This window comes from Sarcophilus harrisii, chromosome 1 (genome assembly GCF_902635505.1).
Source record: "Sarcophilus harrisii chromosome 1, mSarHar1.11, whole genome shotgun sequence".
Taxonomy (NCBI): Eukaryota; Metazoa; Chordata; class Mammalia; order Dasyuromorphia; family Dasyuridae; genus Sarcophilus; species Sarcophilus harrisii.
In genome coordinates this window covers 505758026-505772172 of record NC_045426.1, presented here as the reverse complement: position 1 = coordinate 505772172, position 14147 = coordinate 505758026, and the positions used below count along the sequence as shown (strand labels likewise).

General features: G+C 31.8%; 1 protein-coding gene across 4 annotated transcripts in view; it reads right to left on the bottom strand.

Annotated features, from left to right (window-relative positions):
• NAPG (NSF attachment protein gamma) overlaps positions 1-14147 on the bottom strand; it is a 47634-nt gene that overhangs the window by 27633 nt on the left and 5854 nt on the right. For all 4 annotated transcript variants that reach the window (XM_031946647.1, XM_031946646.1, XM_031946645.1 and 1 more), the window contains exons 2-5: positions 11478-11545; positions 7124-7208; positions 6167-6184; positions 5572-5602 (exon numbers count right to left, since the gene is read on the bottom strand). In XM_031946647.1, coding sequence (XP_031802507.1) covers positions 5572-5602; positions 6167-6184; positions 7124-7208; positions 11478-11545 — 202 coding nt within the window. The remainder of the gene's footprint in view (positions 1-5571; positions 5603-6166; positions 6185-7123; positions 7209-11477; positions 11546-14147) is intronic.

Below are 14147 nucleotides of genomic sequence, written 5' to 3'. Positions count from 1 at the left end.
AAAGACAGCACATGAATAATGTCTTTGGAACTAGATCTTCAACCAAGATCCATATCTATTCAGTCACTGAATGCATTGTGAAAACAATTACCATGATCTAACTCATAAAACCTGCTCTGTTATTGACTTTGAAATACGATTTTTTTCATTACCCATGAGACCAACAAATTAAATAGACAATATTTTCTGAAGGATGAAAGAAGAAAAAAGATTACCTTTCTGAAATTCAATATAGAAATTTTAGTTAACAAAACATCTTCCCAGAATCTCAGTATAACCACATTTGGTCATTTCTCCTTAGAAACAAAAGGGCAGAAGCAAATGTTGAAAAAAATTTTTAAACTTGCTCTACCCACTTTTATTCTAAAGAGTAGAGACTCCTTAGCACCTACAGGGTACCCCTTCTTCATTCATTCAATAAATACTTCTTGAGCATCTATTATATAAAACAAAGTGCTGAATATTCAAGGGGCACATAAATATAACACATCTCCTGTTCTCATGGGATTTAGAATGTAGTAAAAGACCTAATACAAGAAATAAGACATATAATTATCTACAAAACAAGACCATATATAAGTACTAAGGTGGCACAAAGTTTATATCTTGGCATTAGATAAAAATTAAGCATGATTTATACATATTTTGGCTTCATTTTCTGAGCCTCTGAAATTCTATCATAAGCTTAGCATTTACTTTCAAACAGACATGCTGCCAACTCCACAGCTATGCCACTCAAGACTTTCCTATGAATTGGCAAAAAGGTTTCAATTATGAAACATAAAGTAAAAATGTTAACGTTTCAATCTGGCCATTTTTAAACCATGAGGTCTCTTTGAGGCAAGTAAGATATAGTCCTTAAGATTCAGAAAATGGTAAAACCAGAAGTGGATACAAGAGCTTTGGGGCCCATTGCATACCTCTGTCTAGAAATTAGCCACAGGTTTCACAATGCATTGCCATAAAGGTTTGCATGATAAATGGGTGGAAAGTTTAACCAATAGATTTTATTCAGGACCATGAAGCTCAAGATTCATAATATTGCCTGGAATTATACATGTTTATTGAATTCAAATACATGCCAAAATGTTTTTTTCCTAAATCTTTCTGCCAATCCACTCAAATTTACTTTATTCATTCTAAACTCTGCCTTCAAGTATTCAAATTAAACAGTTTAGTAAATATCTCTTAATAGAAAACTTTGGTGAAGATTGAACTCCATTAACTGTTTCAAAATAGACTTAGTTGGAGAAACAAGTTAATTAATGACGAGTGACCCAGCATCAACATTTTGTACTGTAATGTCAGAAATCAGTCTATTTTTGGACTTATTTAGGTATGTAATAGGGCAGGGAAGAAATCTTTTAAGTTCTCTTATATCTAGTTGTAAGGAGATCCAAGGAAAAGAAGAAAACTCCAAGTTTCAAGACGAGTTCGTAAGGACCTATTATTATTGATAAATCATCTGACTTATCAAAATGCAATTCAGATCAAATTTCAGCCAGGAAATGACTTTTTTATTAAAACAATCTTCCTCCCCCCCACCCCACCCCCAAAAAAACAGAGTTTTGCAATGCTTTGGTCGAAACAAAAATAAATAAATAATCCCATTATAAAATATTGTATCAACACACAAAAAAATAAAAAGCCAAATTTCCTCTTTCAGGTACTATTCAGCTTAAACATTTAAAACTAAATTAGCATTAATTTTTATCTTAAAACTTTCAAAATGCCTGTATGAATTTGTGATACCTCCAAAGCTACAGTTATCACAAAATATAATTCCATGAATTCATTCCCCCAGGGGTCCTCAAACTACGGCCAGCAGGCCAGATGCAGCAGCTGAGGTTGCTTATCCCCCTCATCCAGGGCTATGAAGTTTCTTTATTTAAAGGCCCACAAAACAAAGTTTTTGTTTTTACTATAGTCCAGCCCTCCAACAGTCTGAGGGACAGTGAACTGGCCCCCTATTTAAAAAATTTGAGGACTCCTGGAACATTTCGGGGGAGCTGTAGAGCATTATTAACTTAACTTAATGAAAACAACACAATTCAAAGAAGCTAGAGTTAAAATAGCCCTTTATTTGGGCCAAAAGCTTTTGAATTCAAAGAAAAGAGTCTTGTATGACAAGGGTGAAGAACAAGCCATCCAAAAGGGTAGTTCTAGTGATGGCTTTGGTCCTCTAATGAATAAATTTAATGGTTTTTGTTTTGTTTTGTTTTTGTTTTTTGAGGAGGCAGAAGAATGCAAAGACAACAGAGAGGTAAAAATGTTGTTTATCAGTTCTTGGCAACCTTAGAAGATTTATGTAATGGTGCAATAAGAAAACTGGCTTTGCAAAAGATTGTTATTTGTGATAAATATAAAGGACTGAATATTAAGAAAGGAACTGCAGAACATTGTCCCAATTGCAGAACTACTAGGCTACAAATAAGAATTCATCAGATAGGACCTGGAAATGTTCAGCAAATTCAATCAATTTCTATGAAAATGTCAAGGGCATGAGGATCAACTTAGCCCTAAAGACAGATGTAAAAAGTTGTAAAAGAAGGAAAATTGTTTGAGAGACAAAGATTCTGGAAGTTCATGACAAGGGCATGAAAAATGATCAGAAGATAACATTCTCTGGTGAAAGTGACCAGGAGCAAGGACTTGAACCAGGAAATATTAACATTGTTTTGGATCAAGACAATGCTGTATTTATACAACAAAGTGACTGACAACCTTTTTCACATATATGAGTATCAATTTGAGTGAAGTTTTGTGTGGTTTTTAGAAACCAATATCAAGGACATGGCTATCTTCAACAATGAGATGATTCAAACCAGTTCCAATTGTTTTTTGATTAAGAAACCATATACACCCAAAGAGAGGCCTGTGGAAACTGAGTAGACCATAACATAGCATTTTCACATTTCCTGTTGATGTTTGCTTAAATTTTGTTTTCTCAGGTTTTTTTTTATCCCCCTCTAGATCTGATTTTTCTTGTGCAGCAAGATAACTATGGAGATGCATACATATATTGGATTTAACATATATCTTAACATATTTAACATGTATGGGACTACCTGTCATTTAGGGAAGGGGATGGAGGAGGGAGGGAAAAATTTGAAACAGAAGGTTTTGCAAGGATCAGTGTTGAAAAATTACCTATGCAGATGTTTTGTAAATAAAAAGCTTTAATTTAAAAAAGAAAGAAAGAAACCAATATCAACTACTAATAGTCATTACTTCTCATCCTGGTCACATCCTGGTCACATTGTTAAATATAGAGATAACAAATGTGTATATGAAAATACAAATGTAATAATGTGTACATAATACTATAATAAAATATGCCAATTTGTTGCTAAATTCATAGAATAGGAATTCCAATAACTGAATTTAAAGTAAACTTCCCAAAAAAAGACTTTCTTTCAGCAGATAAGCTATATGTGGTAAAAAAAAAAAAAAAAAAAAAAAAAAAAGTACTGCCTGAAAGAAAAGAAGTATGGGAGACAGAAGAAATGGATTACATAAAACTGGTTGACTCTGACTCATCTCAACAAAGATACCATTACAATGGAGAAACTTATGAGGATGATGAATACCATTCCAGAAGTGGGAATGATTATGAAATCTGTTAATGGGGGCCAATGAATACTCTTCATTGTAATGCTGACTTTTGTATGCAATAGTTGAATGATGGTCTACAATTATCAACACATTCACTATTAGTTCTTGTTTTTGTCATAATATTCACTATAATTGTGTTTTTAAAAATAGAATCAGCAATATAAAATGCTGAAAAAATGCTATGATTCCTTAAGATAATTATTAATATCCTAAAATAAAATTGATAATTTGATTACATGAAATTAAAAGGCTTTTCCCACAAACGAAGCCAATATATACAAAATCAGAAAGAAAACAGGAAACAGAGAAAAATTTACAGCAAGTTTCTCTGGTAAAGGCCTCATTTCTCGAATATTAGAGAACTAAGTCAAATTTATAAATATACGAGCCATTCCCAATTGATAAATGGTCAAAGGATAAGAACAGGCAGTTTTCTGATGAAGCAATCAAAGCTATCAGTAGTCACACGAAAAAATTTTCTAAATCACTACTGATTAGAGAAATGAAAATCAAAACCACTCTGAGATACCACCTCAGGCCTACTTGATTTGGCTAACATGGCAGAAACCAAAAATGACAAATGCTTGAGAGGATCTAAACAAACTGGGACACTAAGGTGCTTTTAGTGCAGTTGTGAACTAACTCAACCATTCTGGAAAGTAAAGAACTATGCTCAGAAAACTGTAAAACTGATCATACTCCTTTAACCCAGCAAAACCATTACTATGTCTCTATTCCAAAGAGATCAAGGAGAAGGGGAAAGGACCTAAATGAACAAAACTACTTATAGCAGTTCTTTTTTTTTTTTTCTGGTGGCAAAAAAGTGAAAATTAAAGGGATGCCTATCAATTGGGGAATGGTTGAATAAGTTGTGGTATATTATTGTGATGGAATACTATTATGCTGTAAGAAATGATGAATAGAATGATCTCAGAAAAACCTAGGAAAATTCATATGAATTCATGCAAAGTGAAATGAGCACAACCAAGAGAACACTACACACAATATTGCTATTACAAGGATGATTAACTGTGAAAGAGTTAGATATTCTGTTCAATATAGTGATCATCCAAGATAGTTCCAAAGGACCCATAATGAAAAATGCTGTGCATCTCCAAAGAGAGAAATGATAAACCATGAATATAGATTGAAGCATACTTTATTTTTCTTGTTTTATTTTTTGTATGTATTTATGTTTAAATGACTTCATATGTATAATCACTATCAAATTCTTCTTAAGAAAGGGAAAATAGAGGGAAAGAAGGAAAATTTAGGAACTCAAAAAAATTTTAAATCAATGTTAAAATATACTTTAACATATTTAACATGTATGGGACTATCTGCTATCTAGAGGAAGGGGTGGAAGGAAGGAAGGGAAAAGTTGGAACAGATGTTTTTGCAAGGATCAGTGTTGAAAAATTACCCATGCATAATGGTTTGGTCATGTATACTTATTGTGTATCTAATTTATATTTAATATATTTAACATCTACTGGTCATCCTGCCATCTGGGGGAGGGGGTGGGAGGTAAGAGGGGAAAAATTGGAACAAGAGGTTTGGCAATTGTCAATGCTGTAAAGTTACCCATACATATAACCTGTAAATAAAAGGCTATTAAATAAAACAAATAAATAAATAATTTTAAAAAAAAAAGAAAAAAGAAAAATTACCCATGCATATGTTTTTCCAATAAAAAACTATAATTTTAAAAAAATCAATGTTAAAAATCTTTTAAAATGTAATTAGGAAATATTTAATAAAATAAAAATATATTTTAAAAATGTATCGATGCCCTCCCTCCATTCACACTCTAATTAGCACTATTTAAGAAAGTTTTTTCTAACATGCTCAGCATTTTCTAGGCTATGACTTTTCAACCTACCCATAACTTATATTTAATAATTTGAAATAACATAAAAAGTTATATCACCTATGTTGTAGTTGTGTAATACTGACCTTCAACATCATGCCAGCTTGTTCATAAGCCCTACAAAAAGAGAGAAAATAAAAATTTCTTTCATAAAGAATCTTAATTAAAAGAAGGGGGGGGGGGCAGTTCTGAGTTTTACTAATCAGTAAAGGTAACTTTTTCATTTAATAACAGAACAGTTGGGTAAAACTATACTTCCCTTTTTAAATTATGTTTATGATGCAATTTTTTTATACTGTGCCTTTGGTACAATATAAAGTAGATGATGAAAGGTACTTCATAGAACTAAAAAGTTTTTTAAAAAACCTGAATAAATGATTAAGCTTTCTAATCTTATTCCACAGATGAATAACTTTCAAAATCACCGTAAGTAAAAAAAAAAGACCATATTTAATTCTTCCCCTTTTTACCTGTAGAATAAAATGGCCTGAAATTTTTTCTATGATTGATAAAAAAAGACAATATTGATAATGTATTGCAACTTAAGAACAGGTTCAAATTATAAATTAAAGTTCTGTAAATAGAAATAAGGACAAACATTTTAAATCAATAGAACTTTGTTTCTATAAATTGGGAAAAGCTCAAAGACTTTAAGTATCTAGGAATAAAGAAAGAACTTACTTGGCCGCATGAAAAAGACTAAGGATATGAAGGAGTCATAGTTAAAGATAAAAAACAAAAGAAATGAACATTTATCTAGACATTTACCAGTTAATAGGAACAAAGTTAAGTGAAATATGTCATAAATCAATTCTTCTTTCCTATGATTGTACATACAGGAAAACAAATAAATGACCATAACAGATATTTCCTAAAAACTATAAATTTCAAAAAGATGCTAAAGAAACACAGCAGTTTCTTTTTTAAAATTTCTAATATGTATTGATTTAACAAACTCAATCAAAATTAAAAATTATTACAACTATTTTTTAATGAAGATAGAACAAGAAGCCATTTTCATTGTCTAAGTTTTAAATATTTCAGGCCAATTTTTTTTTGCTTCAACCTGTTTTTCAGCCTCAATACCAAAAAAGAAAAATCAAACTGTGTCAGAATGTTTTTAAAAGTCACTTAGAAGTTTCATTAGCTCAAATTATTTGCTATTTTACTTCTCTGTCCATTTTAGTAGAATGTTAACTTCCTTGAAGAGATTGTTTCACTTTTGTATTTATATTCCTACTGCATGGAGAAGCATCCAGTACAGATTTAGTTATTTTAAAATATTTAATCACTTGATAGATGTATCTCCTTCATCCCATACCATGTAGCAATAGGGAGATGAAAATTTAATAGTACTACCACATGCAGCAACATAAAAATAAATATCTCAAAGGATTCTTTTCCCAAATTAATTTTGTGAATAAAAATACCCTCCTACTTTTTAGAAATCACCAAGAACATTTTGAAAGAGTATAAAAGGTTGAGACTTTCATTTGTTTACAAATTAATACTGTTCTTTCCTTCACAGGTGACAAATTCAAAACTAAGGAAAAAATTGGCATCAACCAATGTTTACTTTCAATTAATGATTGAATCAATTCATTAAAAAAGCTATTTTAAGTGATGTTGAAAAGATACGCCCTATTATTCTCATGTGCAGCAGCTTCTCTCAGACAGGCATCTTTGGCTTGATCAAACTGTTTGGCATTTTTAAAAGCAACAGCTGAAATAAAGAAAAAAAATTTTATCACTTGAGAAAAAACAAAATGAATCATTATATTAGGACAAACATTACTAAAAATACTTTACAAAATTCTCTTTTATCCCATACATAGCTAGCTCTGTATCTATTTGCATGTTGTCTTTCCCAAAACCTTGCAAGTTCCTTTAGAGCTAGGAATGTCTTTTGCCTCTTTTTGTATTGTTTAACATAGTGCCAGGTTCATAGGAGGTGCTTAATAAATGTTTGTTGATTGACTGAAGTAACTTGGCTAAGGCGAAATGAGCAGCAATTATAATAAGGATTCTTAAACATGTCCTCCTCTTCCCTAAGGTCCCTAGTGTCATTTAATATAATCCCTTCAACAAAAGAAGCCCGAGATCTGTTTGTGCCTAACTATGTTTCCTTTATTCAAGTCCTCTGAATTCACCACAGGGTAACTCTGTTCAGTGTATATAAGAGACCTTTCTCTCTTATTCCTGTTTTTGTTTTTTTTTAAACATTTGATAGATACAAATAGGGTATATATGGCCTATCTATTGGTGGTTCCTTGTATCATTTTTTCTGACTATACAATTATCTGATGATTTATCCTTTAAAAATTGTTTTTCTTGCAGCTTCTCTAACTTTTTTAATAGTTACTTAAGTTATCAACCCTTTTAAGGTTGCTTTTCTTCTTTGCAGTTTAAATATATTCCAGAAATTTAAAAAACTTCCTTTAAAAGTTTGATAAATTTCAGGAAGCTAAAACTGTGGCGGTCAAAATAAAAATGAAATTCTCATTTCTTTGGCTCAAAAAATAACAGATTAACAATTTTTAATTTACTAATAAAAATGTACTAACAGCTCATAATCATTTATATTCTTTACAATTAAAGCACTGAATGCTATTTTATAAGAAGTCTTCCTTTTGTTCACTTTCCCACACATAATGAATTTAACAATCTATATTTCAAAAGTTTTTGCAAAGCTAAAATTTTGGTCCTGTCAAAAATCCAAATTCCAAACAAATACCCTAACATTTGCTATCCTCTATGGAAAAATTATTCTTCAGTACCTTGGAAGAATTGATTGGATGATTCCAGTCTTAGTATGTTATGATTAATACAAAATGGTTAATAAAGCATAAAAACAAGTATTAGCAGACAGATTTTCCTGAGTAACCCTAACTTTCTGATCCTAATAGGCGCCAAAATTGAGAACTAATATGAAAATAATAAATAGAAACAGAAATGTTACTACAAATACTTCATAAGGATGAGAATACTGAAATAAAATAAGTTCCAAAGAGAATTCTAGCTATTATTTTTGATTTTTAAGGGAATTACATTATTGGGATCTATAGAAGAAACTTTATACTATAATACTATGAAGTCTTTAATGGGGGGGGAAAAAAAAGAAAGAAAAGACCCTACTAACAATGAGCTCCTAAATGGTGTGTTGAAAGAGAAAGAAACTTAAGAACTGATCTCTAAGGCAAGCAGGGAAAAGGCACTGATAAGAGACCAGCTTAGCTCCAAGGGCCTATCTAGCCAGAAATTCAAGTTATGTCAAGTCCTGAGACCCACCTTTTCTAGGGATTTTGGGCAGCCTCACCTTGCCAGGCCCTGTCAGAAATCAGTCATGTCCCTGAGGTTAAATTTTCCCTATAAAATCTACTTATGGGCCATCCTATGGCTACCGCTCACCTTTGGGTCAGCTCACTATGGCACTCTGCTTTGTGGTGTCTTTCTCCTTACCCTCTCACACCCATGGTATAGGGTATCTCCCCTAACTCCACCATGTTTCCCAACCCCACTCTTCCTTACAGCTAACTAATTAGGGTACTAAGTCCCTTTCAGGATTTAGCCTAGCAATTAAGGGCATATGCCAACCTCATGGAGTTCTCCCTTTCTACTGGGCAATTGTGAGTTCTACTGAGGAACTTGTCTTTCATAAGCTCTTCCAACTTTATTTCATATATACCATTCCCAATGTCTATTGGTATCCCTTCATTTTGTCTGTAACTATTCCCCAAATAAATCTACCTTTTGCCAAAGAGAATGGCCATTGTGAAAGCTTCACACAACAGAACCCTAACTTTGGTGCCTACTGTCATCAGTTTCCCACCCACCCACCCCCACATCACTACTACTTGTACAACTTTAATGGCAGCCTCAAATCTAAATAAAATATTGAGGCAGAAAAATAAAGCTGTGAAACAACTAAAGATAGGATTTAAAATGTCACAGTAGACCCAAGCCCTCCTCTTCCCCTACTCTCTTCCTCATCTTCCCTGGCATCACTACTCTGGTTCAATTATTTGCTATGAAAACCCAAATTCTTAGTTCCCTTCTCTTCATTCTAGAATTAACATTTTGTTTTAACTGAACTTTCCCACTCCCACTTGCATCCCCTCATCTTCTAACCAAGAAGAACAGGATGAACAAGTTCTTTATAGCTGCATACATGTTATTAAGTAATGCTGATTTTCCATGTATTTTACTCTTGTTCCTAATTAGTTGACAGGACCAAGAGTGGGAAGAAGCTCCCTTGGGATAGAGGATAATATACATCAGAGGAGCTTCTGATAATGTTCCCCACTCACCTCATCAAATGTAGATTGATTTCAGGTTAAAAAGTCTCTCATATTTTAATTATACTAATACTCTATAATTATAACTAATACTCAATCACAGATTGGAAGTATTTTGGTACTTTAGTACTTGAAATGGGGAAGTATACAGTATAAAGAAGAAGACAGAATTATCTTACCTTTCTGAGATCTATGATTTTATTGGGAGGAATAGGGTAGAGATTTGAGGAAAAAAGATAAGGATGAAAGAACATCAAACAATCCTACTAGTCATGAGTCTCTCTACTTTCTTGTCCTCTTCCCTTCAATATACATATTTCTCTAATATATGATGCCTCACCTTTTCCCCTTTCTCCTCTTTCTCTTTTTCCTACTCTAATCTTACTATCAATTCTAAGCTGGGGAAGGGGCCATACTTTCAACAAATGAATAAATGGGTATATTCTCAAGTTACCCATTAGTACTAGGAATTATCATTGTTTAGAATTAGCAGGCCTCTGAAAAATGAAAAGAGATGGTTTATTTCAGCCATATACTTATAATAACATTATAAGCTAACTCATTCAGAAGCAGATCTTTTAAACTTAAAAAAACTAACTTATGCATCACAATGTATAGTGGAATAAAGATAAACTAAGCTATGGGTCAAAAACCGTAATAAAGCGTACAAATTTATTGCTCCCTGAACTGAACTAAAATTTTAACCACATTATTAACTACAAGCCACACTTCAAACCAAAGATTAGTTTTGTGTTTTTGAAAAAAAGAGGGAAAACGTTACAAAATAAAAAAACACAAACAAAAAGGAAAACCACTGAACTAAAAATAGAATGTCCATATATAGAATATTTATATCCAATTCTAGATGCCATATTCTAGGAAAGATCTTAATAATCTGGAAGCTTATCCTGAGGAGGGTAACCCAGAGGACTTGAAACCAAAAGCTGGAATGTGGAAGAAAAATTAAACTTACTTTGCTTAGTCTCAAAAGACAGAATTAGGATCACTGGATAGAAGATAGAGAGATGCAGATTTGGAGTAAATACAAGAAAGGAATTCCTAACAATTATAGCTAACTAGGAACAGAATGGATTGCCTTAGGACATAAATTCCTATCAAAGTAGGTCTTCAAGTGATAGATGACCATATATATGTTGGGCATGTAGTAAAGGGATGTAGGTTGGACTAATTTACCTCTGAGGTCTCTTCTAGAACTATAATTTTATGATTCTGAAGTATCTAAGTGGATTAATATCAAACTCGAAAATGTCTAACTTGCACAAATATGCCATTAGATCTGTTTCCAATCTTATAAAAGAATTTTTAAAAAATGAAGATACATTCCATTTTTGCCATGAAAAGATCTATAAATATTATGACAAAAATTACAAAATATATAATATATTAAATCACCATGACTACCACAAAGCTGGGAGAAACAACAGAATAACACATACTAAAACTACTAAAATCTACTTCTGAGTGTCACTATTTCAATTTTCAATTACAAGGACGCGGTGGATCACAGGTTAACAATGGAGGCATTACTAGTTAAGTGGAAGAAATACGAAAGACATATACCAAAGATTTACTGTTAAAAGTTCAAGAGATCTATTTCCATTACTGTCATGCTATATAGAAGCAAAGGATTATTTTAAGATATAGAACTGGATCTAAAAGTCTAGGATCATTCCTACCTGCTTTCCCATATTCAGTTGCCGCACTGTCATAATCTGGCTTCCATTTTAAAAAACCAGTTTTCAGGCTAAAGTGAAAAAGAAAACAACTTTAATACAACAGATCATCTACATTTATAACTCAGATGAGTCATAATGATTTAGCAAGTATTATTGACAAAGATACCCTTAAAAGACTGAACTAAAGTAGAGATAAAACAAAAAGGATTTCTAATCTAAGATATAATGACAATTAATTTAAATGATTCATTTTTCTTCTTTATTAAAGGATTCCCAATTACAAAACAACATCTCTGTACTGCAATCCAAATAGGCAAGGTTTGAATTATCAAGTAACCTACTAATTTATCATTTAATTTCATTTTTAAAAAATAGAAAAGAACTTCTTCAGAAAATGCTTTTATTCTCTAATCATTGTCCTTTGTACATTAAATGCAGTGAATTTACCAATTGACAGAATTTTCTGATCATACCACAATGTCAATCTCAAAAGCAACAGGGGGACCAAGTTTATGTAATATAATAGAAACATAAAGGTAAAGAATCCATAACAGCTTAAGTATAAGAAGTTCAACTTGCTACCAGGCATATACCAAATAATTTTTACACATTCTGTGCTAGAACCAAAAGTCATCAATTCATTTTCTTTTAGCTAAGTATTTACCATTTGTATATATGCCCTTATCTATTAAGTGACTAGAACCATGGCATTAAACATATTTTTCAAGTTTGTCCCAAGAAAGAAGTGGAAATTGAGGTGATGCACATCAATTGGGGAATGGTTGCACAAGCAGTCACTTATGGTTACGACAGAATTTTGTTGGTCTATAAGAAATGATGAGGAGAACACTTTCAGAAAAACCTGGGAAGGCTTCTATGAAGTAAAATGAAGTGAAATGAGTAGAACCAGGAGAACATTTTATATATAATAAGAGAAATACTATAATGATGATCAACTGTGAAAGACTTGGCTACTCTGATTAAAACAATGATTCAAGAAAAAAATAAACAAATAAATGGGATTTGTGTCCAGATCTTATTGTTCAGTAAAAAATAAAATATGGTATATCTAGTTAGTAAACCAGCTAGGTAATGTGGTAGATAATGTGCCAGGCATGGTGTTAGGAAGACCCAAATTCAAATCTAAATCCATACACTTACTGGCCCCATTACCCTAGCCATGTCAATGAACCTTGTTTGCTTCAGTTTCCTCATCTGTAAAATGTGCTGAAGAAGAAATGGCAAACCACTTCAGTATCTTTACAAAAAAAAAAAAAAAGTTATAAAGGATAGAATGTGACAAAAAACAAACAAAAAAATGACTAAACAAATAAAGATGCTAAACCCCAAATATTAGGAAATGTGTCAAAATACTAAAATACCTTATCTTCTCACCCTACAGGACACATAACATTTCTGTATAAATACAACTATAACCACAGTTAATTTTTTCCTACAGTCTCAGGAAGAAGTCTGAGCTGTCAAAAATAAGCACCCCTGAACATGAGAGCAAAATGAAGAGGCAAGAAAAGTCCATTGTAAAAACCACAAATCTGCTCTGAAACAAAAACCAATTCAATTCAACAAGCATGTGTTAAGGAGATGTGACCAACCTTATGCTTTAATACAATATAAAAATTCTCATTAAAATAACAACCCACCAAACAAGAATTCAATGAATTTTAAATTATAATCTTTCAAATATTACTTAGTATTACAAGTTCAAATTCCACATATCACTTTTGACTGTTATAGTAGAAATTTCTTTTGTGTAATGAGTCTGGACTACATGATGGCTAAGAGATCCTTTCATATTCTCAAATTCCAAGATTTTGTGATATGACAAAATTTGGTATTAGCTCATACTGAATATAGACAAAGCAGTATTTCCTTACATTCAACTCTTGTCAACTTATCAGAAAAATAATCTCAAATGTTAAAATCCCTAGCTCCAAGATCTAAAATCTATGTTGCCTAAATTCAGACAAAATAATTATAATATCATCAATATGTTTGCATGTGTTCTCTTAGCTATGTTAAACATTATCTTTTCTTAATAAACAATGATAATTATTTGGTCCAACTCTGTAGAACAAAAAATAACTATATGATCATTGTGATTTGTGTGGTTTGATGTTTTATGCAAATAAGTAAAAAATGCTTTGAAAAAACTAATTGACATTATGAGCTGAAAACAGAAAAGTTTATAAAAGCACTCTACAGATTTGGAAAACATAAGGAATGTATTTTGCCCATACAATATACCTTAACTTACAAAAATCATGAGATACATGTTACAACCATGAAAGTCAGTTAAGATCACAATAAAAGAGCCAAGCTATAATCATATTGTAATTCACTGCTCTAAGATTTGCAAAGCATTTTCCTCCAAAACAATGTGAGGGGGTGTGATAGATATTTTTAAGTATCATAATTACCATTTTAAAAATGAAGAAATAAAGTTTCAGAAAAGCTATTTGCCCAAAATAACATGGTTAATAAAAGTCAAAGGCAAAATTCAAATCCAGATTCCTCTCTGCTAATTCCAAACCCAGCACTGTTTCAGTGTGGTATGTTGTGGAAAGATAGTAGATGGAGAAACAGCAAGAAAAGAATTGGATTTGAATACCAGATATACAGACAAAAAGTAAAAATCATACTGATCAACTT